Genomic DNA, 27711 nt, shown 5'->3' with positions numbered 1-27711 from the left:
GACACTTTTAAGACTTCAGTTTTAGACCATGAGAAAACTGAAAAAAAAACTCTGTGACTATCAGTGACAGAACTGACAGACAACAAGTTGAAAAGTTGAGAGAAAGAAACCTGACTAGGTAGCTTAGCAAGGAGTAAATGAATATAAGGGTTATAGCCACAGAGTACTTTCTATATATAATGAATTTCTATATATAATATATAATGGTTATAGCTTAGCTAGGTACTTAGTAAACATAGCTCTAAGAATATCACCTAGTAAATTCGCTTTGTTTGTTACTAAAGACTAGTATAAACAAATTAATAATTGTAAACCTATATAATTATCTCCAAGATGAGGGTTTTTATGGCAGAAGATAATCTTTGTGCTCAAAATCTTTTAAAACTTATTTCACATGGTAATGCTATAGTAGCAGAGATATTGAGACTCAAGGATCATAAGCCTGCAGTTTATTTGTAAGTTATTGTCAGACTATGGAACAGGACGATTAAAACCAGGTTTTATCCATATTAAACAGCTATTTGCTGCAAAACTTTACATTGTCTTGACCAACAGACACACCAATAATCAATGTCGAGGCAAAGGCAATATGACAAATTTGGTGATATTGTGATAAATTATTTTGCCTGAAATGGCCAGTCATAAATTTGCCTCCTATTTGCAGCTTTGTTGCCTAGCACTTACATAGTACTTTTATTACTTTCAGATTAGAAACTAAAGACCTACAGCAAAAGTATCAAGAAATTATAATGGATTTCAGTTACTTCAAGGTTTCAGATGTTCAGGAAAAAAAAATTAGTATAAATGTGGTAAAGTATCTTTTTATAATTAAAAAATTATATTTGTTATCAAAAGGTTGGAATCCTACTCATGCCACATGAGTTTGTACATATCAGACTCAATAGGTATAGTAGTTTTCATAGACCATCACTTGCTTCCAGTGAAGGAAAACATAGTGAGGAAACCTGCACATTGGTGGACAGTTTTGGTTAACAAGTATGTAAGTGACTACCTGCCACTAGATGGTGGTTGGTATTTGTAAAAGTCATGTCAGATGCCTTTTGGTGATTTTAATAAAATCTGACACCAAGTTTAGCATTAACACAATCAAAAAGAAGAAAAGGAAGCTGTACAAATTCCAGGATATATAGTGCAAAATGAAAAGTCAGTTTACACCAATTATCCTTGAATTTGTACAGCTTTTTATTCACCGGAAAACTTTTAGTACATAATAGAAGCATCATAACATATCATATTAACAATTAATTTGGTTCTAAGCACAGGTACTAAGATTTTAATACTACATGTAGGTATTTTATTATTTCAGAAATTACAAGATGTGGATGATGATCTCAAAGAAAAATATCTTGATCTAATAACAAGATTTTACCTGTTATTTGAAAATATTTATCAATATGTTGTTGATTTGATTTCCTTTACTGAACAGTTAAATGATGGTGCATTTATACAACAGACTATTGAAACGGTACTGAGAGATGTGGAGGGTAAACAATTGTTGGTATGTATAATAGATGAATAGTACTTAATAGATAGTCTACTAACTAGTGGATTAAATTTTACCTCTATGCTGGAAATGCATGACAAATACAAATATTATTTTTTATTACACATTACACATATTTTGTTTACTATATTACAATATCTATTTCAGTGTGAGTCCCTGTACTTGTATGGAGCAATGCTGTTACTTTGTGACCTGTTTATGCCTGGACCATTTCGGGAAAGATTGTTGGTAGCATTCTACAGATATAGCACCACTCAGTCCCAGACTAACATTGACGATGTTTGTAAACTCTTGAGGGACACAGGCTATGATCAGCAGCTTGCCAAAAGACCTGCCGATTACCCTGTGGAATTTTTCAGGTATACCTAGAATTAATTTTATTAAATAAAATAAAACATTATTACATTATGTACTAATTACAGATAGATGTAATTTTTATTTTACTTTCAGCCGTATCAACATTCGTCCAGAATTTATTGATAAAGTTATTGGTAAATTGAGATCAGAAGATATATACAATCAGTTATCAGTGTATACCTTCCCAGAACATCAGCCCTCGGCTTTAGCAACACAAGCTAGCATGTTAGTCATATGTCTGTTTTTTGCTCCATATTATTTGCATAGTGATATTTCAAAAATGAGAGAAATTGTTGACAAATTTTTCCCGAGCAACTGGATCATACCCATTTATATGGGCGTAACATTAAACATAATTGATTTTTGGGACAATTTCAAAGCTGCAAAATCTGCACTGAGCAACACATGTTGTAATAAAAGCGTCAAAGAAGTATTTGCTAAAAGAGGTGAATCTGTACCAATATTAACTGACAAAATTCATAGATTGTTAAAAGAAGGCATTCTAACTGAAGATTATGTATTGGACAATATTAATAAGATTTTAAACTTACTTTTAAATTCCAACCTAGTTGTCAGATGGTTATTATTGCACAATTCCGATGTCATATTTTTTGATAATAATAAAAGGGGGAAACAATTGAAAGATATAGTAATGAAAGAATCAAATTACGATCCATTGAAGCTGCTTGAATTACTGATTAGCACTGCAGAACTGGAACTGAAGGTGAGAGAAATTTTAACAAAGCTTCTTGAAAACAAAAACCATTCTTGGAACACCAATAAAGCATTAGCTTTGGAAGCTGTAAATAATTTGTCTGAATTATTTTCTGGAAACAAATCGTTTACGAAAGTTCAAGAAAATGAACAGTTAAAACTCTGGTTTGATAATATTGCTAAACAAATATCTTCCCTTAGTGAAAGTATCACAACTAAATCTATAAAAAAGATTACTCAATTAATACAAGCTCTTGATGAAGTCGAAGAATTTCACGGTATCAAAGGAACGTCGACAGTTGTACAGTATCTCATGGAAAGTAAAGAGGCTCTGAAAAATGTGCTGAGGGCAGCAACACTTAAAGAAGATTCATTGGTAACATTAGAAACAGTTGCAGATGTTAGCTATGCTTGGTGTTCTATTGACTGTTACACTAAGCACATGCAAGACAGTATCAAAGAGAACCCAGCTGTCACCAGCCGCTTGCGAGCTTTGTTCCTCAAATTGGCGAGTGCTATGGAGATACCACTGCTAAGGATAAACCAAGCTGGCAGCGAGGATCTAGTGTCCGTCTCGCAGTACTACAGCAATGAATTGATTAAATATATACAAAGAGTATTACAAATAATTCCAGAGATGGTGTTCAGTATAGTTGAAAAAATAATAGAGCTCCAAACATGGACTATCAAAGAAGTGCCTACAAGGTTAGAAAAAGAGAAATTGAGAGAATATGCACAACTTGACCATAGAATGGAGGTCGCCAAGCTTACTCGTTCTGCTTCTACGTTTACTACAGGTACGGGAATCCTTATAAACAGTCGTCATATAAAGATTTTTTTTATAGATGTATATTTACATTTATGATGTTCATTTTTATTTTACAGGAATACTAGATATGAGGTCTACCCTTGTCGGGATAATCAGAGTAGATCCCGCGGAATTGCTTGAGGAGGGCTTGCTAAAAGAATTGGATACTCATATAAGTAAAAAATTCACTGAATTCCTGGAACCTCAGACAAAGAAGTCAACTGCTGCATCCAGTAACTTATTGCCCCGTTTACAAAAGTTAGCTGACAGTATGAATGGTTATAAAAGATCACTTGAATACATTCAAGACTACATTAATATGCACGGTTTGAGAATATGGCAGAAGCAGGTATTATATACATTTTGCTATGATATATACATTTTACTGTTTGTGTCTACCCAAAAAATGTAGACTTAACAGAATCATGAATTTCTTCTTTGTGAATTGCTTTTTAGTTTTTATTTTATCTATTCACAGGTTGCAACGATTATTTACGAGAGTGTGGAGAAAGAAATAAGTATACGTAAAGGTGTGACTGTTTACAGTCCTTCCGCCGGTTTCATGGGAAGCCTGGCTAGACAAGTCGCGCAGTTGATTGACGCCAGGTAAATATTATCCATAAAAGTTTCTAGATTCGGTCTATAGATTATTTCAGTATAAATGGCGGCGTACCAAATCTCTATAAGCTTGGACTTTCAATATGACAATATTTTGGTATAAAGAAGATATTCTTCGTTTCAGGACTTGTACATATATCAACATATGCGCTGCATGGTTTGATGTAAAAAATCAGAACGAAATAGTCAACAACAAGACATTTGCTAAATTAAATGAAGCTATTGGGGTTGTGGGTCTGCATGGTTTGGATACATTGTATGCCCATATGATAAAGAACCAACTGCAAGGAGCACAGCAAATTCTTAGAAGTAGTCATGACAAAATCACTACAAATGTTAATGAACCAAAAGATATTGAACAAACTATTCTTAGAAATCAAAAACCTTTGCATCAATTAGTAGATGTATTAATTTTAATTGGTAGTTTACAATTACTCAGAAAACATATTTCATATCAGTTGAATTCAACTTGCAAATTTGACTCTGCACATTTGGAAGCTTCCCTGAGTACACTGAATGAGTATGTATCTTTTAACATTCTACTAATTATTGTATAAATAATTAATTAAACAACAATATAATATTAATTTACAGATCAGTTCTGCAAGAAATTAAATCTGACACAGAAAATAAACAAAAAGTATCTAACAATATGTTGCGTAATTTGGAAAAATATCTAGAGAGATGTGGAATATATCAGCCATTTGAGAAAATATATCTGAAACCTACACAGGAGTTTCTGAACATGGACATAGGGAGAGTACTTGCAATTCTTTTAATATCCCAGTTATCGAAACTGCAACTTTGTCATACTACTGGTGAGGAAAGAATTTCCTTTGCTGTTTTTATATGAAAAATATTTTGTTTTTAATGTAAAATATGTATAGCTTTAAAATACAATTTTGCCCAAGGTACAAAATGATATAATTTTAAATTGATTACGTCCAAACAAACTGCAATGAGCAAGTTTTATACTACTCCGCCATTTTAAAAGTTTTTTTAGGTATAATACAGATCATGCATGGTTTTCAGGAGACCTGATTTCGAAGAAAACAGGAGACAATATTGATGGGTATCCGCTGCTTGTTGGAATATACACAATTTTATGCCAAACAAAGATGGAGAATACGAATATTTTTGTGGATTTCCTGTGTCATCATGTCAGCTACATAGTACTAGCAAAGTGAATTTAAAATAAGTATTAATTTATTGTATGTATACAAAATAGCTTGCATAATTTAATCATAATTTTATTTCCAGGTCTAGATTATCAGAGGCATCAAGTGAAGGCATATTAATTGTCAGAATATTGGAATTGTTTTGTGAGACGTTTAATTATCCTTATGAAAATTTGGAAAACAAGTTACCACTCATCTTATTAGCAAGTCCACATAGAAAGTGACAAAAGGTCCTAAGAGAATTTTTGACTTAAACTCATGTATTTTATTGGGCAGAATTAAATATATAAACTTAATAAATAGTATTATAATTATACAGATCTATTATACAGTATCAACCAATCTACCTATTCCAATTTTGCCTAGCTAGTTCTGGATTAAATTGTGAGTTATATTTAGCTTTTACTTTACTGACTTGTGGATCATAATTTTTCGTTTCTTTAGTTTTGCCAGTAAATCCACTTAAAAATAGTTCAGTTTTGTGTTTTTCTTCTTGCTCTCTCTTGAGTCTTGCTTCTCTTAATTTTAGCAATTTCTTTTCTTTGTCATCTTTTTTATCTTTCTTATGTTTCCGTTTGGTTTCCAATGGGGAATCCTTCTTAAGTAAAGTGCTTGTGCTTTTAGTATGATTTTCCTGCTTGCAAAACTTTTTGAAGCTATATATAGGATCCAGGTGTTGTTTTGCCTTCCATCCAATTTCGCCATATTTTTCATCAACCTCCTTAATTTTAGGTTTCCCATCTTCATCCTTGAGTACTAATTTTTCATAAGTATCTTTAACTTGTGTAAGTCCAGAATGTCTCTCTTTAGGTAAGACTTCATACCAGTTTTTTTTCTTCAATGCTTCATTTGTATCTTGGCCAAGATAAGTTAAATAACCAATTTTTTTCTCATAATCTTCAGATTTTTCTTTAATTTCTTTATCATGTTCTTTGTTTGTTGTGTGAACTGCATGTTCAAGGTCAGCAAACAGATTTGTATGCTCTGCTTGTGATGTTGTTCCTTGTTCAGATATTTCTTTCACTGTATTATCTGATATCCCACATTGTAACAGATGTTGTCTGCTTTTTTGTTTAAGCACATTAAGTCGAGCTTCACGATCTGCATTTTCAATTCTTATTTTCTCTTGCCTCTCCTTTTCAGCAGCTTCAGCTTCATCTTTTCTAACTCGAGCAATATTCTCCTTGGTTCTTACATGCCATCTATAATAAGAATATTGAAATCAAGTTTCAGGATTACTATCTAATAAATATACAACTTAGCACATTTATAATAATTGTTTGACTGAATGATAATTTAGTTTTAGAGGCCTTGCCTGAAATTGGCATCACTTCATGTGCTCCACTCGATGTTGCATGAGGGGGCTAAGTAATACAAAACCTGTGCAGCTGATAGGTAACAGAGGTTTTACCAGAGAGGGTTAACATCAGGCAGCTGGCTAGTTGTAAACCACAGCCAAATCTTCAAAATGGTTGGGTTTGTTTTTTACACTGACTGCAGACTTCATAGTCACAACAGCAACTGGGGATGCATAATGATTAGAGAGTATATCCAATTTTTGCTTATAGTTTCCTAAATCATAGTAACTTCAAGTTCAGCAACAGTAGCAATTAAAGCAAATGGTCTTGATTATTTAAATTGTATACAATGTAAGATTGTTGTATCTGGAAATGGAATCATACTGGTTCAACTTTTTCGCCCTTTTGATCAAGCAAAAGGGTGAAGGTGTATAGAACAGAACAATATGTATTCTGTAGATACTTCCTAATTTATAAATCCATAGATATAAAATTAATAAAGATTGTTTATTACTTACCTTTTCTTAGGTAAAATATTCATTTCGAAAACTCACGAAAGATACCAAAGTAGAACAAAGTTGATGCGATTCAGAACAGATTACTTGACAACAAGAACGTAATACCATGTAAACTGAGGTTGAGATGATTTATTATAAACTTTGGGTCTTAGCCGAGTGTATTATTTAACGCTCGATCCGCCGAATCAAGTAGGTAGCAATGTACTCTGGGTACCTAGGTACATAACGTACCTCTACCTACTGAAAAGTTTCCGACCAAACAGCAGGGTACCTACGTAGGTAGGTAATATACCTACACCTATATTCTCCAACAAAGGGGTCTCCGAACCTGAAGAGTAATAATGCAAATCGATGACATTAATGATGGATCTTTGACATTGACAACAAAATATATATGACTGTAGGTCAAGGAATTAGTAGGTACTCCGTACAACGCGTACAACCGAAATGCCTACTTATTAAAACCATGCTGTAGATCTGTGCTCCGAAGCTTAACTGGACTGGAGCTGAGCTGCCAACGCCAACAAGACGACGTGCTTAAATTACCGCCTGATATATCAATCCAGCAACATGGAAAGGTTGGGGAGACCCTTTGGAATCAAATCAAATGTGTGAATCAAAATAAATAAAAATAAGTCTGTGGGTTAAATAAAAAATACGTTTTCGATAAGAAATAAACAAAAATGTTACAGTGGCGGTGGCGCTATTGTTTTGTGCGTGTATCGCGCATTGAGCTCAGGTATCGCGTGTATGGGCATTTTCATTATTTTGTAACCAAAATTCTTGGCTGTCCCTTGAATTCAAATTTTTTTTCTGTGTATTTAATATCATTTTGAAAATTTTTAATTGATTACGGTTCTACATATAATCAACTATTAAATTAATATTACAAACAAAATGAAACAGTGTCAAGGTGTGGCAAATTTGGATGTCCCCAAGTCAACATCCACAATAAAACTCGTATTAGTATATTGACACGTCACGTTACGTCTTCATCGCAGAGTCGCCGAGGCGACGACACGCCGACATATTTCCAATATTAGCCGGCGCCGGTTATAGAGGCGCTCCCTAAAAGAAAACGAGAAAAAAAGAAGCAACCAAACAGACTCTATGGTCAATCTATCTTATCTATTGACTCTTGTCGTGAAGTGAAGTCTTGAGTATCTGTGATGAAATGGACGCGAAAGCAGTAGTAGCCATCAAGTTAATTTGATAATTTTGAAACTATTTGCTCTTGATGAACATAAGTCGATAATACATTAAAGCATTTTGAAATATTCTGTGAAAAATAGTTTCATAATTACATGGATCAGTGCAAAAATGCGTTTGTCGGCTAGTAGAAATCGTTTGAAGTGCTAGTGTTTGACGGACTTAGGTTATTCCGTAGTGCAAAAGCTGCCACTTATTTCTATATTCCGTAATTATTTAAATTATGGAAACTGTGTCTGAAGAAGGACTTGTTCAGAATCCTTCAGTTGAAGGTGTTAAATCGACTAATATCTCTTCCGAAACATCTGACGCAGAAGTATGTCAAAAATCGAATGGTGTTTCCGAAACTTTAGACAAATCACTGTCCAACTTGGAAAACAATTCTATCGATAGACCGGTTGAATTCACAAATACTTCCTGTAGAAATGATGCCGAAAGTGAAATTCAAGACTATGTTTCAAATCCCATAGAATGCTCAGAATCATCTTCATCAAATATAGAGATAACACATAAGATTTCACCGAACGATTCTAATATAACAGAGGTGCAGCTAGATGACAGCATTGAACAATCTGCTGAACCTAATAAAACAGAAGTAAGTACTACTTCCAATGTACAGAATCCTGAGCTTGTTGAAAATAGAAATTCTGTAAAAGATGAGTTAGTAAAAGTGTCGCAAAATGATGACTTAGTAAACAATGAAAAGGTTAAATTTGAAACTGAAATATTGGTAGAAACTAATGACAATGATGTGAATGAGTTAGATTTAAATACTACAAATGAAGTTGGTTCACAAGAATCTACTAGCAATATTCTAAGTGAACTAAGTCAAAGTATAGAGTTGAGTGAAGCTTTACGTGCCTCTGACAATGCTGGTAATGTAGAAAATAATAATCATTCTGTGCGACAAGAAGTATTCAATAAAGAAGAATTGCTAGATATTTTGGAAGGCAATGATATTCAAACTTCTGATGCTGTTGTGGGGTATGAGATAGAAATTAAACTTGACACACCTGATGGTAAATCAGAAGCTCAGTTAGCTTTGGAACAGCTTTCAAGACTAAAAAAGAGCAGGAATCGCAAAAGAAGAAGTTCAGGGATTATTTCCAGAAAAAGGAACATTAATGTATTGAAGGCAGAGGCTAATAGTGATGCCATTGTATCTAAGAAGGAAGATGTCAAATCCAAGAAAGAAGATGTTGCAATTAAGCCCAAGAAAGTTGAAAATAAAGAAAAGGCCAAAAAAGACAGCAAAGCTGAGGATAGCATAGTTAATAAGCTGGTTGAAGATTGGGATGACGATGAACCTGTGGATGATGAAACAGATCTTAATAACAAGGGTGATAGCATATTAAATTCTACTGAACAGGTTGAGGATGCCCATGAGTCCATAGTTAGTCAGGATGTCACAGCAAGGATGTCAGTTGATTCTGCAGTAAGCGATAGTGCAACACCAAATAAAGGTAGCGAAGATGGTCAGCCTCAAAGAAGATTAGGTAGAGTTATTAAAAAAAAAGTTATTTATGATCCTGATAATCCTGATACATTTACCAAGAGTAAAATTTCTGTTAAAAAAGAACCACAAGCTGAAGATTCTCCATCAAAAAAAGTTAAAAGTGAGTCTACAGTTCCAAGACCAAAATCAAAATCTCCCATTTCAAAGTTGCAATGGAAAAAGCCACAACCAAAAAATAGTAAACAAAATAGAAGATTAACTGAAGTTGATAAGTTGCTAATGGATGAGGGTGCTGTAAATATGATCTACCAACTTACTCCAGAAGCTCCTAAGGGTAAGAAAAATATGAGAACCAAAGCAGAATTTATTAAAAAAATCCAAAGCTCTAACCCTGAAACTAAAGAAATGAAATTCAGGGAAAGGAAGGTAAAAATTGAAGAAGGAGAAGCAAAAAAGATTATGGGCAACAAACAAAGACCATCCTTGAGCAGTTCTGTAAAGTCTTCTATATGTGAAGACTTTGAGACACACAGTGCTGATGACTCCATTATATACAGGAGGCATTCTTCTAGCTCTTATTCTAGTACATGCATGAGCCCTCGTCGTTTGAGTGATGTGGAAGGTGGCAGTATACAAAGCTGTCAAAACAAGTCTACACTAAAAGAAACAGTTTTAGAAAATGACAAAGCTCCATCTGATATGAGTGCCATCTTATCAACAGATGTATTTGTGCCAGATGTATCAAATCTTTCGACAGACATAATCAACAAAGATGATTGTTTATCTATAAAAGAAAAGTTAAACTCTAAATTATCTCTTGCATTAAACAAGCGAAAACGTGAAAGTTCCAAAAGTGACAAACCAATAAAACATAGAAAGCTATCCAAGGTAGATCAGAAAGTAAAACAAGATGATGATAAATATAAATTATTATCAATTTCATATGCTGAAAGAGTAGCAGAAATACTCATTCGCAAGACAGGGTCTAAATATAGTCATATGGTAAGTTTTTTGTATAACATGTGTATATTTTGGAGTAATTGAACAAAAACGTGAAATAAAAATAAATTAATTTCAGATGTTTAAAGAGTTGTGTCAAGCATTGGAGGAGGTGGACGCCAGGACAGACATATCCGTCACATTGCTTATGTCAGAGTGTGGCACCCTGTGTTCAGATTTAGATTTAAGTTCATTGGTCAATGATGATATTGAAGAAAGGACTAATTCTGCATATGAATATGCAGAAGATATTAGGTGAGTCATTCACAATTTGCTATGGCTATAAGAGTTTAACATTGTTGATTTTTATTTATACGGTATGTGCTAGATTATGATAAAAATAATTTTATCAAGTATTAAGTTAGAGCAAAACTTGAGAATAAAGTTTGTTTTTTCTAGTCCTGTTAGGTTGTTGGTGTTCCAAAATACTCTTTATATTAAATTACCTATTACCAGAAAATTTATTTACTTTTGTACAAGCTATGAAATTATTTTCTTTACTACGGGTCTGATATACAAATCGTGGATCATAGTTCTGTTTGCTTGTTCAGTAGTATAAAAAATAAATCTCGTATGAAACAAATTGTGTATGTGTCAGGTTGGTCCTGTTCGCCATGATTCAGCACAGCAAGTTGTTGGTAACGGGCGTGTGGGGCTCGTGCTCGGGGGTGGCGCCGGCGCTGCTGGCGCTCAGCGACGTGGCGCTGGCGTCGGAGGCCGCCACGTTCGAGCTGGCCAGCGGCGACCGGCCCGTGCTGCCCGGCGTCATGTTGCTGTCCTCGCCCTGGCAGGCGCTGCCGCAAACCTTGGTGAGCTCTTGGTGATTATTGCTGCTGGATTCTATTCAAAATCGAATGCCGTTTGACGGATCAAGTTTTGCTCAAAGATCTTTTTTCGATTATTCGTAGTATACTTTGCTACATTAATGTGGCAAACTATTAACAGGTTACGAATTACAATATCGTTTATTTTTTGTTCAGAAATGCTTTTGTAATTAAATTCTGTAAAACCCAAAATAGTTGCTCTATCAAGTATTTCGCTTCTTAAAACTATCGCTAAAGTCGATGACTGATCAACAGAATGAAGAAAAATGTTTATGTGTTGCAGGTGAACGACTTGGTGATATTCGGGTGCAAACTGAGCGCGCGCGAGGTGGCGGCGGGCGGACTGGTGAGCCGCGTGCTGCGGCCGCGCGGTGCCGCGCCCGTGCGCCAGCTGGCGCGCGACCTCGCCGTCGACAACAACCCCAAGGTCTGTCTTCATTCTCGTCGATTATGTACGATCTCTAAGATATACCATCTTGCTTGTTATTTGTTGATATTGATTTTACTTCGTATTTTCTGTAAATACACAAACTGCGAACTAAAATAAATATAAAAAATAAGCCGTCATCCGCGGCTCTGTCCTCGTGGACTTATCAAGGAAACGGTTCTCTGGCTTAATTGTAACCTATATTCTTCTTCGTACTCTAAACTATATGTATGCAAAATTTCAAAAAGATAGGTTGAGTACATAGGAGGCGCTAGTCTCTGCTCTGAACGGCAATCGACACTATTTATGTCAGGTTTTATAATCGAAATGAAATGTGTATGGTACCTATTAACCAAATTCCTCTCTCTCATTTGAGAAAATTCTCAGTTTTATCCGAAAAAGCGCTGAAGTCAAGGATCCGTTTTCCACATATTCTTCTCTTTATTTTACAGTCTTTAGCATTATTATCAGACCATGGGCACGCATTACATCTTGACTAAATCAGCCCTTCTGCCAGAAACTATTATTCTTCTGTTTCTAACTAAATGAACATTGTATCATTTCTATTGATATAATTTTTCTGCATTTGAAATATAGCAATTTTTGGAAATGGTGTGAATAAGCTATGACCTTTTATTAGGTACGTAATCTATAAACAAGGATCTTTTTAACATTAAAAAAAATAGAATATAGGTTTATATTTTGAGGATTCTTTTTGACATATTCCGAGTTCCGGAGGATTGTTCTGTTATACGCCAGAAAGACAAATGACACAAATATTTATAGTGTTACTTACTATATGTAGAGGCATAAATATGGATGTAGATAAAAGTGTAGCCCACCTTAATAGTCTTCGTAACTGTAGTCTTCGCTAACTTTGCGACAGTAAGCTCTCCAACCTTTACCACGATATAACAACTCTGAAATAATTTCATGGGTCACACCACCGTCGTGCACACACATGTGATGTTTGGGACATAAACAGGACTGGTACAGCGAATTCAAGTTAAAATTGACATTTCCACAGAACTCGTCTGTTTTGCATAGCGGCAGCGACGAACATTGGTACTCTTGAATCGTGCCGTTTTCGTCCGGGCTAGGTTTTAGTCTCCAGTAGTTGGGAATTCGACAGCGGCATTTGAAGGTGATTTTGGGCGGTGTCAGTTGGATATTCTTGTGATGCAGTTCTTCGATCTCGTCGGGATTGATTCGCTCGTAGACTGATTCAACGGTTAGCGGCGTGTCATTCATCGTGCAGTTGGGCCAGTCCGTCACGGGTTTGCAGAACTGAAATAATAGAAAAATTAAAAAGATTCAATTTAACCTGAAAATATTTTATTTTATTTTTCTAAAGAAAAGTTTGGAAATTCCACTTATTCACACAACATTCATTTAGTAGTGTGTTGTGCCTTTATTACCTTTTTATTATCGAGCGTTGCAAACGTTGGTGTCAAGTTGAAGGCATTCACTACTGAATGAATGAATGAGTGTCTCTTGTAGTGGCTTCCTCTGATTTTCTTTTTTTCACTCACTCGCGGTGCCTCCTCCGTCGACAGACCAAAAATGTCGAAATTTTATGAAGTTTCGACGTATAGCATCGCACGTCAATGTCAGACCCTATATAACACAACGAAGTATGACGGAGCTACAACGTGTAGCTAGGTCGCAACGGAGCACGACTGAGAAAAGAGAACACGCTCTTACTTGAAAGTATGCTCGATTGTTGAGCTCAACGGTGCGGAGAGGCGGCGCGCGGCGGTCGCAGCGCTCGCGGCGCGCACAGCGACACAGCCGCAGCAGCGCGGGCGCGCGCCACGCCCGCAACAGCAGCGCCGCGCACGCCTGCCGTGCCCTGCACGCTGGCAGGCTCCTCTCGCTCTCCTCCTGACAAATGTTAAATACCATCGTTGCTAAATAGGCATTCCCTAGTCGATCATATTGCGCAATACGAATTAATGAGAAGGACTTGACCAATTTGAAGAGTTTCTTTTTCTTTGTTTTTATTTAACCTACTGTTACTTGTTGTACAGCAAAAGCCTCCCCTTTTTGTTACCAACCACTCCTCGCCAGTTGTTGTCATCCCCCATCAAAGGCCGACAGTTCGTCGGCTTGCCATGCGATTTCTTCCCATCCGTTGGGACGGAAGTAATCATTCTTTAGGCCCATCATTTTTTATCAAACTTAAAATGCAGTAGCGACTTTTTATCAATATGTTACCGTGCAATATTATGCATATGATTAACCGTCTAGGACAGTCTCTTCTTCTCTGTAATACCATGTGTAACAGACAGCGCTACCGATTACAGAAACGCTAACAATACCGAGGAAGGCTCATACACAGTCGTGCGAAGACGGTTCGCTAGTTAACAAAAACACAAACAATAATATTTGATTGTGAAAATTCGGAACACATAGTACATACTACATAAGTGTATTTACCAGAGCATAGTAATATAAAACTGGATCGTCGTTATCGTCACCGGCACGTGCGAATACAGACAATAAGCTAACGACCGAGATTCTGAAGATCAACATCTTAAAGCACTTCTAGGTTATGAAACGAGTAAATAATTTTCAAATCTTACGTGCGAGTTATTATTTTAAAGAAAAATAAACATTTGGTTAAAAAATCTGCTCACTAAATGGCTGAACTGTCCAGTCTGAATTTGTTAATAGGTCACAACCCTAATTGATAAGCGCAACCTGGCCTTGTGATGCTGCTCTGTATTGTATTGTTTATAATAAATAAATTTGTTCAATAAAATATAAAGTTAAGCTTTTAATTCTTACATAAAATTCAATCCACAGCTAGTACCAATTTTCTCTGGAGATTTCTTTTGTGTGAAGATATTAGTTTCGCCTTAATTCTTAAATTATGCTGAAAGAACTTGTTTTTTTATTGAATTTACTTGATTCGAATTTTAAAAAAAATTACACTGCTTTTGCATACTGATTTCCTGTTACATAGGTAGTATATATATATATATATATATATATATATATATATATATATATATATATACTACCTATGTAACAGGAAATCAGTATGCAAAAGCAGTGTAATTTTTTTTTAAATTATAATTCGTATGTATATATATATATATATATATATATATATATATATATATATATATATATATATATATATATATATATACATACGCAATTTTCCTTTTTTAGAAGTATAAGCTTATGTCTTCTTTTTTTATTGTTTCAGAATATTTTGCTAAAAAAACGTTTGCTGAACCTAAAGAATGCAAGCAATACATTCCTTTCGTGCCTCATTAAAGAGAGGGACTTGATCATAAACTATTGGACTTCTACCGAGGGACAGGAGCTGCTGCGCGCGAGCATTACCGCCTAAATAATATAAGAAAATAAAATTTGTTAATAGAACCTAGGCTACAATATTAGTATACATGGATATCTATTATTCGATTTACCGACAAAGCGACCTCGAAGTCTGCTTAAAAGTAAATCTTATTCTCATTTCGTTTAACGACTGGTTTCTGGGTTCCATTTGCAAGTAGGATAATATTACTTTATGTTTTTGGGTAAAGTTGTGTAATTAATAAATATGCGCGAACTCCCTCAACTGTAGGGATTTTTATTAAATAATTAGTAAATAAAAACAAAAGTTTAAATTTCTGTATATGGTTGCGAATAATTTTGTCAAGTGGCGCTCGATAAATTTAAAAGTTGACAATATGAAGTAGGTCAGTTATTTCATTTCTTTGGAAATAATTCTTTGGAATATGCGGTCATGCCTTAGAAAACAGCGTAATTCCGCAATCGTTTATTAAACCAATTCGGAAATTGCGTACATACAAATGTATACAAAATAAAAATATGTCAACTTGGTATCTGCGCTGTGAAAAGACTGCTGTGTAGACGTTTCTATTTTATTCTTTCATTCTTATGCTACAGAGCATAATCATTTATTATTTAGTTTGTTTAAATTAAGTATGTATGACAAAAACTATTCTGATTACAACTGATAATTTTTTTTTTGAAATGTGGGACTTTTTTAAAACTTGGTGAATGTATCGTCGTCAGTTCTCGTTTCGCCACTTTACGGTGCTTCAATAATTCCAACAAATCATAAATATTGCAATGTCAGATAAATATCGAAATACCAGATCTGACACATCATCATATTGAGATCAAATTCAAGATCTGACAACGACGACTAAATAAAAATACCTTAACATTTATTAATAATTTACATTTGCCGATGATTAGTAACAACTTAATAGGAAACAACGCAACTCTTATTAAAAAATTAGGTGTTGTTCGTTTTTAGTCATAGAACATTATGCAATGTTATAGATTAAATTGTTTATGTCTTTGTTTTAGATGTTTGAGTTTATGATATAGATGAATTAATTTCAATTTATAGCCAAAGTTCTAAACTGGTTTTTAGACCCCTTACTGGAGATTAGTGTTAACAAAATGTCCAATATAATTTAGATTATATAATATTGGCAACAATATTTTTTCGCACTTATAATTGTTAGCTTGATTGTGCGAAAATTTACGTTTCATAATCAGAATATTCCTCTTAGATTCTTTTACTAGGTTTATATTTAGATTGATTGTATTGCTTCTGTTTAGTTATTAACATGTAAGTGTAGCAATAGTTTATTTCATTATATTTCTTAATTACAAAATAAAGTGCCTTTAATACGATTTCTGTAAGATCATTTGTTTACGTATACACAATAATCACATACACATAAAACATTTTAGCTAGACCTTCGTAGCATTTCAGAACACAGTACTGAAACTATATTACAAAGTATAGTTTTTTTGTTAATATAACTTGATTATAATGACAGATGTCAAATAATATGAAAATAATACATCTTTCTCTGTCGCTCTCATTTCGCATCTTTCGGTTCATCCTGCTGGCATATGTCTCAAGTTATATTTTACAAAGTATAGTGAAAAATACTAATATATTCTTCATCATTGGATAAGAGATGCAATATACATTTCACCAATTGATGTATATAGGTGAAATAACATATTATCAATTATTATAATTTTTGCACAGTTACTGTTATAGAATATGCTACGGACATATAGATAATGAATGAAGATATATGGACTCTTGGCCAATGTATTTTGTTTGATTCATAAATAATATGTCATTAAATTGAGGCGAATATTTTGTCAATAAATTAATTTATCTTAAATAAATGATCATAAAAAATAGTTTTTATTTTCGGTTAAACACGTGCCGCTAAAACCAACCAAGGTCCTTTAACATAACAGCAGTCATCAAATACTGCTCACAAACTCGTTTGTATGAGCATAACATAGGTTAGTTTTTATTTCGGAAATCGGAATATTGTAAATATTGTCATTTTTAAAAGTGAGGCTTAAGATAATTATTGCCTTGTCTTTGACGTCAGACCATGGAATTAGTAGGTACGAAGTCCGTACTAAATCCAAGCGTCAGTTAGGTATTTGCATGGATTTAGTAAGTACTTCGTAGTACCTACTAATTCCATGGGTATTTGATTCACATTTGTGGTTAATAAAATTTGGTACGTTCGGGAGAATCATCTCGAAGAACATAAAACACACTGACCTCCACATATATGGAGGTCAGTGATAAAACGTCACACGTTGCGGGTAATGGGATGGGAACCTGAAAGAGACGGCAGATATTTTTTTTGGGAGAAAAATTCACGCGGGCGAAGCCGCGTGCGAATACGAACCAAATTCAATTTATGCTATAGTGCAGCCGGTTTCATAACGTTGCGTCAGGTGTACATATTCAAAATGAATTAAACGACAAATTTATGTTGACATACTAGCTATATGTATAACTATCGGCCCGTCTCGGCTTCGCTCGGATAGTGTAGTAGTTTGTGTTTGTCGCTAACCAGACGCGGCAGAGGACTGTTTTATATGTAAGGATAAGGTTAAAGGTTTCGTCAAAATCTGTTCAGTAGTTCGGTGACATTTCTTTTTTCAAAATCTGATACCACAACTATTTCTGTATTGCCCTTTTTTTTCAGACATTATCCCAATAACTATGACAGAGTCCAAATGTTGAATAGATGAGCGAAAACTAAACATTTAGGGTACCTTATTAGAGGAGATCAAAAGTTCGTAACAATGAGTAAATGAGATTGCACAATTAGTTACAAAGTTTTATTTAACATTCACACTTTATCCGCAACATTTGATATTATAGGCTTGGGTCGGGATTTAAATAGTAGTTTCTTCTTAACGACAGCTTTCACTTTGTATCCCGTTTGGTCGCCGGTTATAACTTTTTCTAAGACGGCGATGGGTTGTTCTAGTTTAACTTCCTTGCCGTTGAGCACGTGGTGGCCGAGGATCAGCACGGGGTGCCCGCTGCGGCTGGAGTAATGAAGGTCGCCGGCGACGGTGGCTCCCGAGGAGTTGTCTTTCTTCGACTGCACGAGCCCTTGAAGCTCAAGTATTGCCCACTCTGGTATGCCATTCTCATCCTTAGTTTTACTGCAAAAGAATTGTTTCATTTATTTATCAAAACCTCTCTAGTCTCCCAATCCTCCAATTTATTAGGTGTCTGAGGAATACATAAAAAAAAAAAACAAAAGGGTGTAACAATAATTTATTTTATATTTTTTGTGAGAAACTCACAAATGTATATCGCGATGAAGTCTCGGACTCCAATTTTCCACTTCATCTCCTGACCCTAGAATGGAAAATGAAGCATTACATGAGATAAAGGAAGATTATCGTAGCAGACATTTATAAATGGTTCAGAAATACTAATAACATGTTTTTACGACAAAAAACCACTGTGTTGGTAACAAAATGCAGCAAGATATTTTTAGCTGTGAAGCGTCTTTTAAAAATGTGATCAGCATCAGCGCTAAAGCGGCATAAAAGCCTAAAGAAAATTAAAAATTAAGATAATTATTTAACTATATGCATTTCACATTAATAAGAAGTCGTAAAAGTCATGTAAGATGTCTTTAGAAGACTTGAATAAAATCTGACACCAGTGTTACCAATAACACATTCAATGTGAATGAATTAATATAAAGGTTAGTTAGGTATAGGGTTTTTAACAGAGACACATTTTAGGAAAAGGAAATTCTATCGTTAAAAAAAAAGTAATGTTTTAAAAAAGTATTTTCCGGTGGACGGCGGCGTTGCCGATCTCAGTCAGCAACACGCTCAAGCTAACCACTGACCAGTTAGTATCGGAACTTTTTGAAGAGCGGATGCTTGTTGTGGTGCGCGGCGCGGCGCTGCTCCAGATAGAGCGCGTCGTCGGCGCCCGCCAGCGACGACAGCGCGCCTGCGCCGCGCCGCGCCCCCCCCGCGCTCCCCGACCCGCCCGCGCCCGCCTCGCGCTCGTCCTCGCACTCCGTCTCCGACGCCGCTAGCACCTGCCCGCGCAACGATATAAGGGAAGCTATAGCCACCGATACACTTCATTGACGCGCACCTCACTTCGCTCTTTCTCACTCATTTCATTACCTCTATGGTAATGGTTGAGTGAAACAGATCGTCGATCTCACTCATTAGAATTGAAATAGAAAGGATATAAAGATCAGTATATTCAGTAGATAATATATTAAAATTAAATAACCTGATACATCATATGTTCAAATAATTTCTTTTTAAGTACTCTGTTACCTGTTGCAACAGGATTCCCTGCTCCTCACGAGTGCCATAAAACAAATCTGGTTCCTGATCCATGCCTTTCAATTCTGTAATAACCTGAAATAAACGACAATTTAAATAATCTTATCAATCACTGTCCGGTGACCCAAATAATGTCATCTTACCAGCAGACTAGTGTTTTACCAAATTGGTCTTATTCAGTTCCAAAATAAAATAAATATATAGACACAGACTATACATTCCCGACAAAACATATAAAACTAAACGAGAATTGAAACAGTTCCTACCAGTAAATGCATACGAAATATGACGTGAAAAAGTGCACGTGTAGGTTTCTTTATTTAAATAATATATAAATATATTTATTTAAATAATTACCTCGCAATAACTGTCAATTTCTTTGAATATACAGCGAAAACTAAAAAAATAGCAGTGGAGATTATGCTACACTATTAGGCTACTAGATAAATGATAGTATTATAGTTTGTTAGTAGTTAAAATGTTGTGATGATGGCGCTAGTGTGCGGCTATATAATTAAATAATTAATAAGACGATCTTACTTTATAACTGTAGCCCTGGTTGACCAAGAAGCGCTGTCGCTTCCGGCTGTAGGCCATCTCCAGCGTGTCTTGCGACACCAGCGTGTAGAAGAACGCATTGTATTCCTCTGCTAGGGCGCCCTTCTTGGCCCGCAATATACGACCTGAGCAATGAAGATGTCATTGCTAAACTTGTACTTGATACATGAGAGAACAAGTATAAAGGGCAATAGAACATATAGCCACGCTAATATAGTAGCAATATTTTTTTTACCAAGGCTCACTTGTGTAATTCCAAAAAACTAGTTATACGTATAATATATATTCATATTTACCTAATCGTTGCGCTTCTTGTCGACGCGAGCCTCCGTGCGAAGATATCTGTATCAGCACATTCGCTTCCGGCAAATCAAAACTGGTGTCCGCGACTTTACTGACGAATATCGTGTTCACTTTGGGGTTGAATTTGAAGTTCTGCAGGATCTGTATCCTCTCGTTCTGTGACGTGGGCCCGTAGATGTAAGGCTTGTTCATTTTGACGGCGTAGTGGCGCAGCGCGAACACATTGTCTGAGAAAACTATGGTCTTGTCCCCGCGCTTCTCGTGGTAGCGCACTAGGAACTGACACGCGCGGAACTTTGATGGATTCATCACGTATAACAACATTTTTTTGTTTATCCTGTGAACAAAGGGAAACAAGTTTATATACAAATTTGAGTAATTTATAACAGTTTATTTAGACTGCCCCTTGCTTGCGGTAAAGGAAAACATCTCGTGAGAAAACATGCACTCTATTTGACGATTTATCCGCTAGTACTTGTATGTGAAATAGAGAAGGAAATTAACCAGTTCATTATAATTTTGTCCAGGAAGACGTTTGTTTGTGTGTTACTTGCCACATGATGGCAAGGAGGGAAATAATTACCTAGACTTCATAACCGGCTCATTCCAGTACTAAGCAGTTAGCCTCAGTTTGAGTTGTGTATAATCAGGAAGTAATGACTCACTTCTGAATGAGGTACTCGCGGTAGAACTCTGGCGTCATCGGGCTCCACACCTCCGCGCACTGCACGCGCGCGATGTAGCCGGCTCGTTCCAGTTCTAACCAGTTAGCTTCATACAGTTTGGGTCCGATGAGAAAATTTAAATCTGCTATTTTGTCGTCTTCACGCAAAAGGGTCGCCGTTAAACCTGTGAAGAAAATTTATATATTAATAAGTCCATTTTGTTTTTACGAATGACACGCATCAAATATTATATAAACCAAAAGGTATTTCAGTAAAAACTATTGTCTTGACGACCTCGGTGGCCATTACGACGAACTCCTATACTGGAGGTCTCGGGTTCGATCCCCAGTCAGGTCAAGATGGAAAATGATCTTTTTCAGATTGGCCTGGTTTTTGGATGTTTATTTATATATGTATATGTCCTTATTGGGCTGGGACCATATAAAATTCTAAGATGATCCGATTATTTGATGCATAGATATGGTCAAATAAATGCACTGGGCTTGCGTGGTGGATTATGGTCCACCTCCTTATCACTCTAGGAAGACCATCTCAGCAAAACTGACGTAGGGAAGTTTTACCTAATTTTGCGTGTGAATGCACGATAGTAAGCACCCTACGGAACATCTTGGCGGGGATGGTGTGCACCTCGTCCAACACTACCAACCCCCACTCCTGCGCTTGAAGCCACTTCATGGTCTGCTCCGCTTCCCATGATCGCCGTTGACCGTGAGTTATCATAGAGTACGTGGTAATGAGGATACCCGCGCCCATCGGTTTATCTTTGGCTTCTGATGTGAATCTGAAAGGCGAAAACGACTTTAACGGTTTGAATAAAATATAAATAAACATACTACAACTACAACAAACTTTAGCTAGCTTTTTTAAAGGTTTTTTATAATTATATGGAAGAAAAGGGGACTTTGTGTGTGCAAACTTATAATGTAAGACTGTAATGATTGCCCAATGCTACAACTCTGTTCCTAGTATGTACCGGCAGATGCAGCTGTCGTCGGCGGTGGACCAGCACTTGAACTGCTGCTTCCACTGCTCCACGGAGACGCCGGAGTTGCAGAGCACGAGCGCGCGCTTGCGCACCGTGCACACGGCCGTCACGCCCACCAGCGACTTGCCCGCGCCGCACGGCAGCACTATCACGCCCGACCTGGAATAGTAGCAAACATTATTGTTTACTCTATTCCCATTTATCCATTGCACTCAAAGAACGATCCATACTAATAACACTACATGTACATATTATAAATACGAAAATCTGTCTGTTAAATTTTCACGCGTCCCACTTATAACAGCGAAACTTTGAATGTCGGTGACGTTGTTACGCTAAATCTTTTGAAAGAATTTCGATGACATTAGACTATACAAACAAAAATTCTTCTATATATAACAAAAGTAAGAATCACATTATTTTGTTCAAATTAATAAGTGATACCTAGCGCGTCCGTTGCCGAACATCTTCCGCAAGCTCTTCTCCTGGTAGGGGCGCAGCACGGCGGTCGGCTTCAGGTCGATGTTGATGTCGGGGTTGATCGCGTCGTTCCGGAAGTCGTACTCCGCCAGCAGCGGGTGCTCCAATTCGATGCATCTCTTTTGTATCACCTATATCAATATACATTACATTACGGAGTTTGTATGGGGGCTGTTTCACCAAGTTTTACCCAAGGAAATCCAGAATTGTACGCCGAAACCTCCAAGTTTGGCAAACTGTTTGTCGATAGTGTGAGACGGCAATAAGTTCTGCCTTGAGAACTGATAGGCTATAACAGCATTCCCAAGCGGCCGGTCGCAAAATCTAAAATGTTTTTTTGGCTTGTCGTATTTAAGTCAACAAACTAGTATTGCACTGTCTACTATCTGGCAGATGGGATGATAATGTAAAGAAAATTCTTGGCAACAACTGGATAAGGATGGCCAAGAATAAAGAAGATAGGCGTAGACGCAAAGCTGCATTTTTTGCAATATATCAGTCGTCGTCAGTCTTGGTCCGCGTTTAGTCATGTACGCAGTCCCTCGTCGATCGTGCCTTTTTTCTCTAAGTAGAAAATAAACAGAACGCTACTATAAGTAACGAAAGCGGAACTCAGCATTTAGCTGTTGAGTCACACACGGCTGGAAGTACCTCAATCTTGTCGGGATCGACTTCGAACGCGACGGCGGTGTTGGCGGAGATGTCTGTGGCGTCGTCGTCGTCGTCGTCCTTGTCCAACTGCTGGTAGAACTGGCTGATATCGTCCGGCACCGCGCCGTTAGCTGCCGCTGGCTTCTCTTCTCCTATACGAACGGGTAATCTTTCATCTACCGTTTGTATGTGACAACTTTAATACATAATAAACTTATATAAACAAAATATAAAACAGGGAATGCAATGACGGACTTTTTAAAAGGTTTCGCAAATTGAATTCCACCTACTTCTGCTTCTACCATAGACGTCGCTTCAGTTTCTATGACAATGCATTATTATGATAAGCATGGCCTGACCTGACTCCTCAATGGTTTACCGCAGGGACATGGCGGCGATGCTACACCACCGGCTCCTTCCGTAGCATCTCCACTAGATATCTGCAAAGCTACCAGTGCTGGGCGCAGAGGCGACGGGCTTGCTGGGCAGCGCGGAGGCCAGCAGTTCGTCGTCACCGTCGCGCCGCAGCCGGCACTGCTGCACCACCGGGTCCTTCAGCAGCTTCTGTAGCACCTCTACATGTTTGCTCTCCACTAGATATCTACAAAATAATATTTATCTTTAATTTTTTCATTAATATATTAGTTCTCCCATGCTGGTTGTAAAACACAATCTAAGAAAAAGGCTATTAACTGAAGATTCTGCCCATAGGCTTGTTAGTTGTATTTGAGTATTTACATTATTGTCTTTACTATCTTCTTATTGATATTTTTTAAATCTTGGATTTTCAAGTAACTTTATGTTGACTAGGTGTAATTTTTCATCCCCCTTTATCATTTGTCAGGCAGGTACAATAATCACTTTTCACCAGTGAACTAAGAATAAAATTGGATCTCCATTTGTAAAAGGTATAGCAAAAGATCACCACTTATTTACTATGCAAGAACAATGAATTTATTTTCAAATATAAAAAATATTTACCTGTTATGTTTGAGCACAAGTTTTACTTTTCCATATGATAATGTACATAATGTAATGAACTCTATGATGCCAGCAGGCACTGCACATTTACTTAACCTTTGGAGGTATTCAATAATGTCAGCAGTTTGGAGTCCCACAGATACAGCTGCATATAAACTGTATGCAGTCAATTTGTATTCATGAATATGCTGTGGTCTGAAAGGTAAAAGTATTGTATTACATTTCCACCAATTTTCCTATAAAATAATATATATAAAATTATATATTTATATCCATCCCAAAATTTATGCAATGTAATTTATGGAAGGCACCCAGACACTAAAGAAGTGAAGTGACATAATCTTATGAAACTCAAATACCTGCAAACTGGTTCAGAAATTGCAATCAAAAAGTCATGAGCATGTTTGTAGACTGGTGAAAAGGCCTCTAAGAATATATGTCCATTTGGGGCAACCCAAAGAGGCCGGCTAGCATTATCTGGTTTTAATGTCATCTGACTCCTGAAATTGACATAAGAATGTTAGTATTTGTGCTAAATAAATAATGATGGTCATACAATATTTTTAGATAATAAAGGATAAATAAATTCACTCAATAGTGATTCATTCATTCAATAGTGATTCAATAAATATCATATTAGCAAAAATTTGCTACTTGCAGAGATTGAAAATTTTAGTTACTCTTAACAATTTTGAATAACCTGTAATCTTTGGCTCCAAATTCATCTTCAGGGACCTGGTCATTTTTTTCAGCATCCTGCATGGCTGCCCCAGGCACACCAACATTTTCAGTGTTGTCATCTTCCACTAAGTCAATTGTCAAGCTATCTTCTTCAACTTTTTTCTTTTTACCTTAAGTGAACATGAAATTCATACGAATGAAAACAAAACTAAAAGAAAAGTATAATCTACATATCTATCTGTCTACTAGCACTAACACTAAATATTGCACAACATCACTGTCCGATATATAATATTTCTATTCTATACATTCATTTAAGTAATATTTTGTTTTTAGATGACTATATTAGACAATTTTTGTGAACAAATGATTTTCTATAATTAATTATTATTAATTTTCTGCTTTTGACATATTATTGTCTAAAATGGCTAGTTTAAACAATATTTTATATTCTGATATACCAACTTACCTATTGTGATTAGATAGCATTGTATTGTACATATCACAAATTTTATGATGGTACCCACCATTCGATCACCCACAATACACTATACAGTTTTGACTTTCTAGGTTTTACTTACTTGATCTGTCACTTCCAGCTTTTGAATCATATTTCTTAAGCTTTTTAGGTGGACCCATTTTACTTTGATCTCTCTTACAGGCAATAATGGCAATATCTAAAATGGACACAATACAAATAAAATTTATTTTATTTAAATAAATATATAACACAAAAACATAAGATGTTTATAAACTTCAACGTAAAGTAAAAAAAATATTATCTTAGTTTACTTACATTTCACAACGTATATATTTATTTACTTGTGTTGTAGGTATGCCACTTGTAAAATAAAGTAGAAATATCTATTTTACCCAATTTATTTTAGTTTCTTTTCAGATAATAGACACCTACCTACTATTCACATTTCAAACTGACAATGACAACAATCTCTTTCGTAAATTACGAAAATGACAAATCAACCCATGTCTGACAGTGACAAATAAAAATACGAATGACTTAAGGCAAAGCCATGGAATTAGTAGGTACTCCGAGTACTACCTAAATCCAAGGGCAAGGCAAAGCAAAGATATACGTACCTAGGTATCCTATCGTATCGATCGTATTGTATTGTTCGTTTTAGGAATGTTTACATGTAGGTATACCTATTTTTTTCCTTTATTGTTGATAGAGGGGATGAGTCAGGATTTACAACCGTTATGAAAAATATCATCGGATATGATTACGGTATATTCATATTGATATAATAAATGTCCGTATATATATATATATATATATATATATATATATATATATATATATATATATATATATATATATATATATATATACGATACGATATATATATATATATATATATATATATATATATATATATATATATATCGATGAAGTGGGATTGGGCGGGTCAAGTAAGCCGCATAGCGCCGGAAAGATGGGCCAGAAGAGTGACTACCTGGGTCGCGACTGATGGGAAAAGATCGCAAGGCAAGCTGAAGGTGCGATGGTAACGAACTTCGATAAGGAGTGCCAACAACTGGCGAGGAATAGAAGTGGTTGGTAGGTTCATACGACCTACGTTTCAAGCCGCCTCTATATATCGGCACACGCATTGGCAGATACATCGGCCGATGGATTCGCAGTTCGCACGGACTGTCCATACGTCTGCAGATCCATCAGTCTATGTTCATTCGCGACAGACGCAACGCGCTAGCACTCGTAAATTAAAAAATTAATATAGAGACCGTAGCTGCCGCAGCTATTTGTTTATTTAGCACTTACAATTACTATCTGGCTGTGCATAAAGGCAGAGTGTACACTGCGTGTACTCGCTAAGGCAACTCCGATCAGACTGATGTATCGGCAGACGTGTAGACCCAACGCCGAACGTCCGCGCCAGATCTCTTTGATCTGTGCCACAAAAACCGACAACATGCGGATTCGGGGCAGATGTATCGGCCGACGTCGAATACCTATGAAGCACAAATCAACCCTTCTACACGTAGGTAGACGTATCACCAAACCTCGTAAACATTACCATAAGTGCAATGATATATCGCAAAAGTGCGATTAAATATTCTTATTATTTAATATTTCAATGACATAAAAATAGTACGTACCTGTATATTTATGTATTTGTACTGATTTGTACATAAATATTGTTTTGTCATCATCAAAATACATTTTCTAACTCGATATTTATTAATAACTGAATATTTAAATGAACACCAAAGTAATTAATAAACTTACCAGTCTATGTGTAGCTTCATAATAGTCGGATAAAAATGTTATTCTAACTACCTAACTCATAAAACTAACATGTAAACAATAACCTAACCTCAAAGATAGAAACTCGATCAAATAGTGTTACCAAACACACAACACTTATTTATACCACTTTACTGAGTCTGGACAAAAAATGTACTCTGTGAGTCTGGCCAGCGTAGCGTACCAGAAGCGCGGGCGCATTCAAAATTGTTAATCCACATTATAAAGAAGGAAACTGAAGACGTGACGATATCGCCGTTCTTGGAACTTTTTTAATGATTCTGCATGGATTCAATTAGTAGTGTTGAGCATAATCACGGCATAGCATAATCTATCATTTGTAATCGGATTGAAAATAATCAGATCAAAATTAATCCTAATTACCTAGTACTTCAATCAAGATTATAAATAATTCACAAGTTACATTAATCATGATTTTTTTTCTCTTCTATGTTGTCTGTTCGCAGTTTTAGGCGATATGATAATACCTGTAATCCACGTCCTTCAAA

General features: G+C 35.9%; 6 protein-coding genes across 8 annotated transcripts; 2 read left to right on the top strand and 4 right to left on the bottom strand.

The window, feature by feature from the left end:
* Positions 1–58: 58 nt before the first annotated feature.
* On the top strand, positions 59–5500 carry Strump (Strumpellin). Of its 2 annotated transcripts, none has more exons than XM_053750302.1 (11): positions 59–455; positions 707–809; positions 1328–1519; positions 1673–1884; positions 1976–3393; positions 3482–3753; positions 3883–4010; positions 4147–4542; positions 4617–4840; positions 5055–5205; positions 5283–5500. In XM_053750302.1, the coding sequence occupies exons 1-11, from the start codon at positions 334–336 to the stop codon at positions 5422–5424; spliced, it is 3360 nt and encodes a 1119-aa protein (XP_053606277.1). In that variant the 5' UTR covers positions 59–333; the 3' UTR covers positions 5425–5500. The 2 variants fall into 2 exon arrangements, with proteins under 2 accessions (XP_053606277.1, XP_053606278.1); XM_053750303.2 differs by having other exon boundaries at positions 81–222.
* Positions 4418–7536, bottom strand: LOC128672849 (uncharacterized protein). Its single transcript, XM_053750309.2, has 2 exons — positions 7017–7536; positions 4418–6402 (listed from the first exon to the last, which is right to left on the bottom strand). The coding sequence occupies exons 1-2, from the start codon at positions 7037–7039 to the stop codon at positions 5544–5546; spliced, it is 882 nt and encodes a 293-aa protein (XP_053606284.1). The 5' UTR covers positions 7040–7536; the 3' UTR covers positions 4418–5543.
* A 548-nt stretch (positions 7537–8084) lies between these two features.
* On the top strand, positions 8085–16620 carry HIPP1 (HP1 and insulator partner protein 1). Its single transcript, XM_053750304.2, has 5 exons — positions 8085–10683; positions 10760–10935; positions 11279–11489; positions 11788–11931; positions 15149–16620. The coding sequence occupies exons 1-5, from the start codon at positions 8449–8451 to the stop codon at positions 15293–15295; spliced, it is 2913 nt and encodes a 970-aa protein (XP_053606279.1). The 5' UTR covers positions 8085–8448; the 3' UTR covers positions 15296–16620.
* Positions 12774–14565, bottom strand: LOC128672851 (uncharacterized). The gene is made up of 3 exons (XM_053750313.1): positions 14371–14565; positions 13636–13815; positions 12774–13218 (listed from the first exon to the last, which is right to left on the bottom strand). The coding sequence occupies exons 1-3, from the start codon at positions 14464–14466 to the stop codon at positions 12775–12777; spliced, it is 720 nt and encodes a 239-aa protein (XP_053606288.1). The 5' UTR covers positions 14467–14565; the 3' UTR covers position 12774.
* A 1487-nt stretch (positions 16621–18107) lies between the features above and the next one.
* On the bottom strand, positions 18108–18449 carry LOC128673260 (uncharacterized protein). Its single transcript, XM_053750991.1, has one exon. The coding sequence runs from the start codon at positions 18447–18449 to the stop codon at positions 18108–18110; it is 342 nt and encodes a 113-aa protein (XP_053606966.1).
* On the bottom strand, positions 18290–27474 carry hay (haywire). Of its 2 annotated transcripts, none has more exons than XM_053750306.2 (17): positions 27185–27474; positions 25497–25592; positions 24935–25085; positions 24594–24734; positions 24235–24429; positions 23706–23854; positions 23254–23405; positions 22567–22733; positions 22111–22281; positions 21698–21918; positions 21117–21300; positions 20445–20788; positions 20131–20273; positions 19582–19665; positions 19134–19331; positions 18574–18628; positions 18290–18429 (listed from the first exon to the last, which is right to left on the bottom strand). In XM_053750306.2, the coding sequence occupies exons 2-15, from the start codon at positions 25552–25554 to the stop codon at positions 19137–19139; spliced, it is 2355 nt and encodes a 784-aa protein (XP_053606281.1). In that variant the 5' UTR covers positions 25555–25592; positions 27185–27474; the 3' UTR covers positions 18290–18429; positions 18574–18628; positions 19134–19136. The 2 variants fall into 2 exon arrangements, with proteins under 2 accessions (XP_053606281.1, XP_053606280.1); XM_053750305.1 differs by lacking the exon at positions 27185–27474 and adding an exon at positions 25712–25872.
* Between the last annotated feature and the right edge of the window lie 237 nt (positions 27475–27711).

The sequence above is a fragment of the Plodia interpunctella genome, chromosome 10 (genome assembly GCF_027563975.2).
Source record: "Plodia interpunctella isolate USDA-ARS_2022_Savannah chromosome 10, ilPloInte3.2, whole genome shotgun sequence".
Classification (NCBI taxonomy): Eukaryota; Metazoa; Arthropoda; class Insecta; order Lepidoptera; family Pyralidae; genus Plodia; species Plodia interpunctella.
The sequence above is the reverse complement of the archived record's forward strand: the minus strand, read 5'-3'. Positions and strand labels throughout refer to the sequence as shown.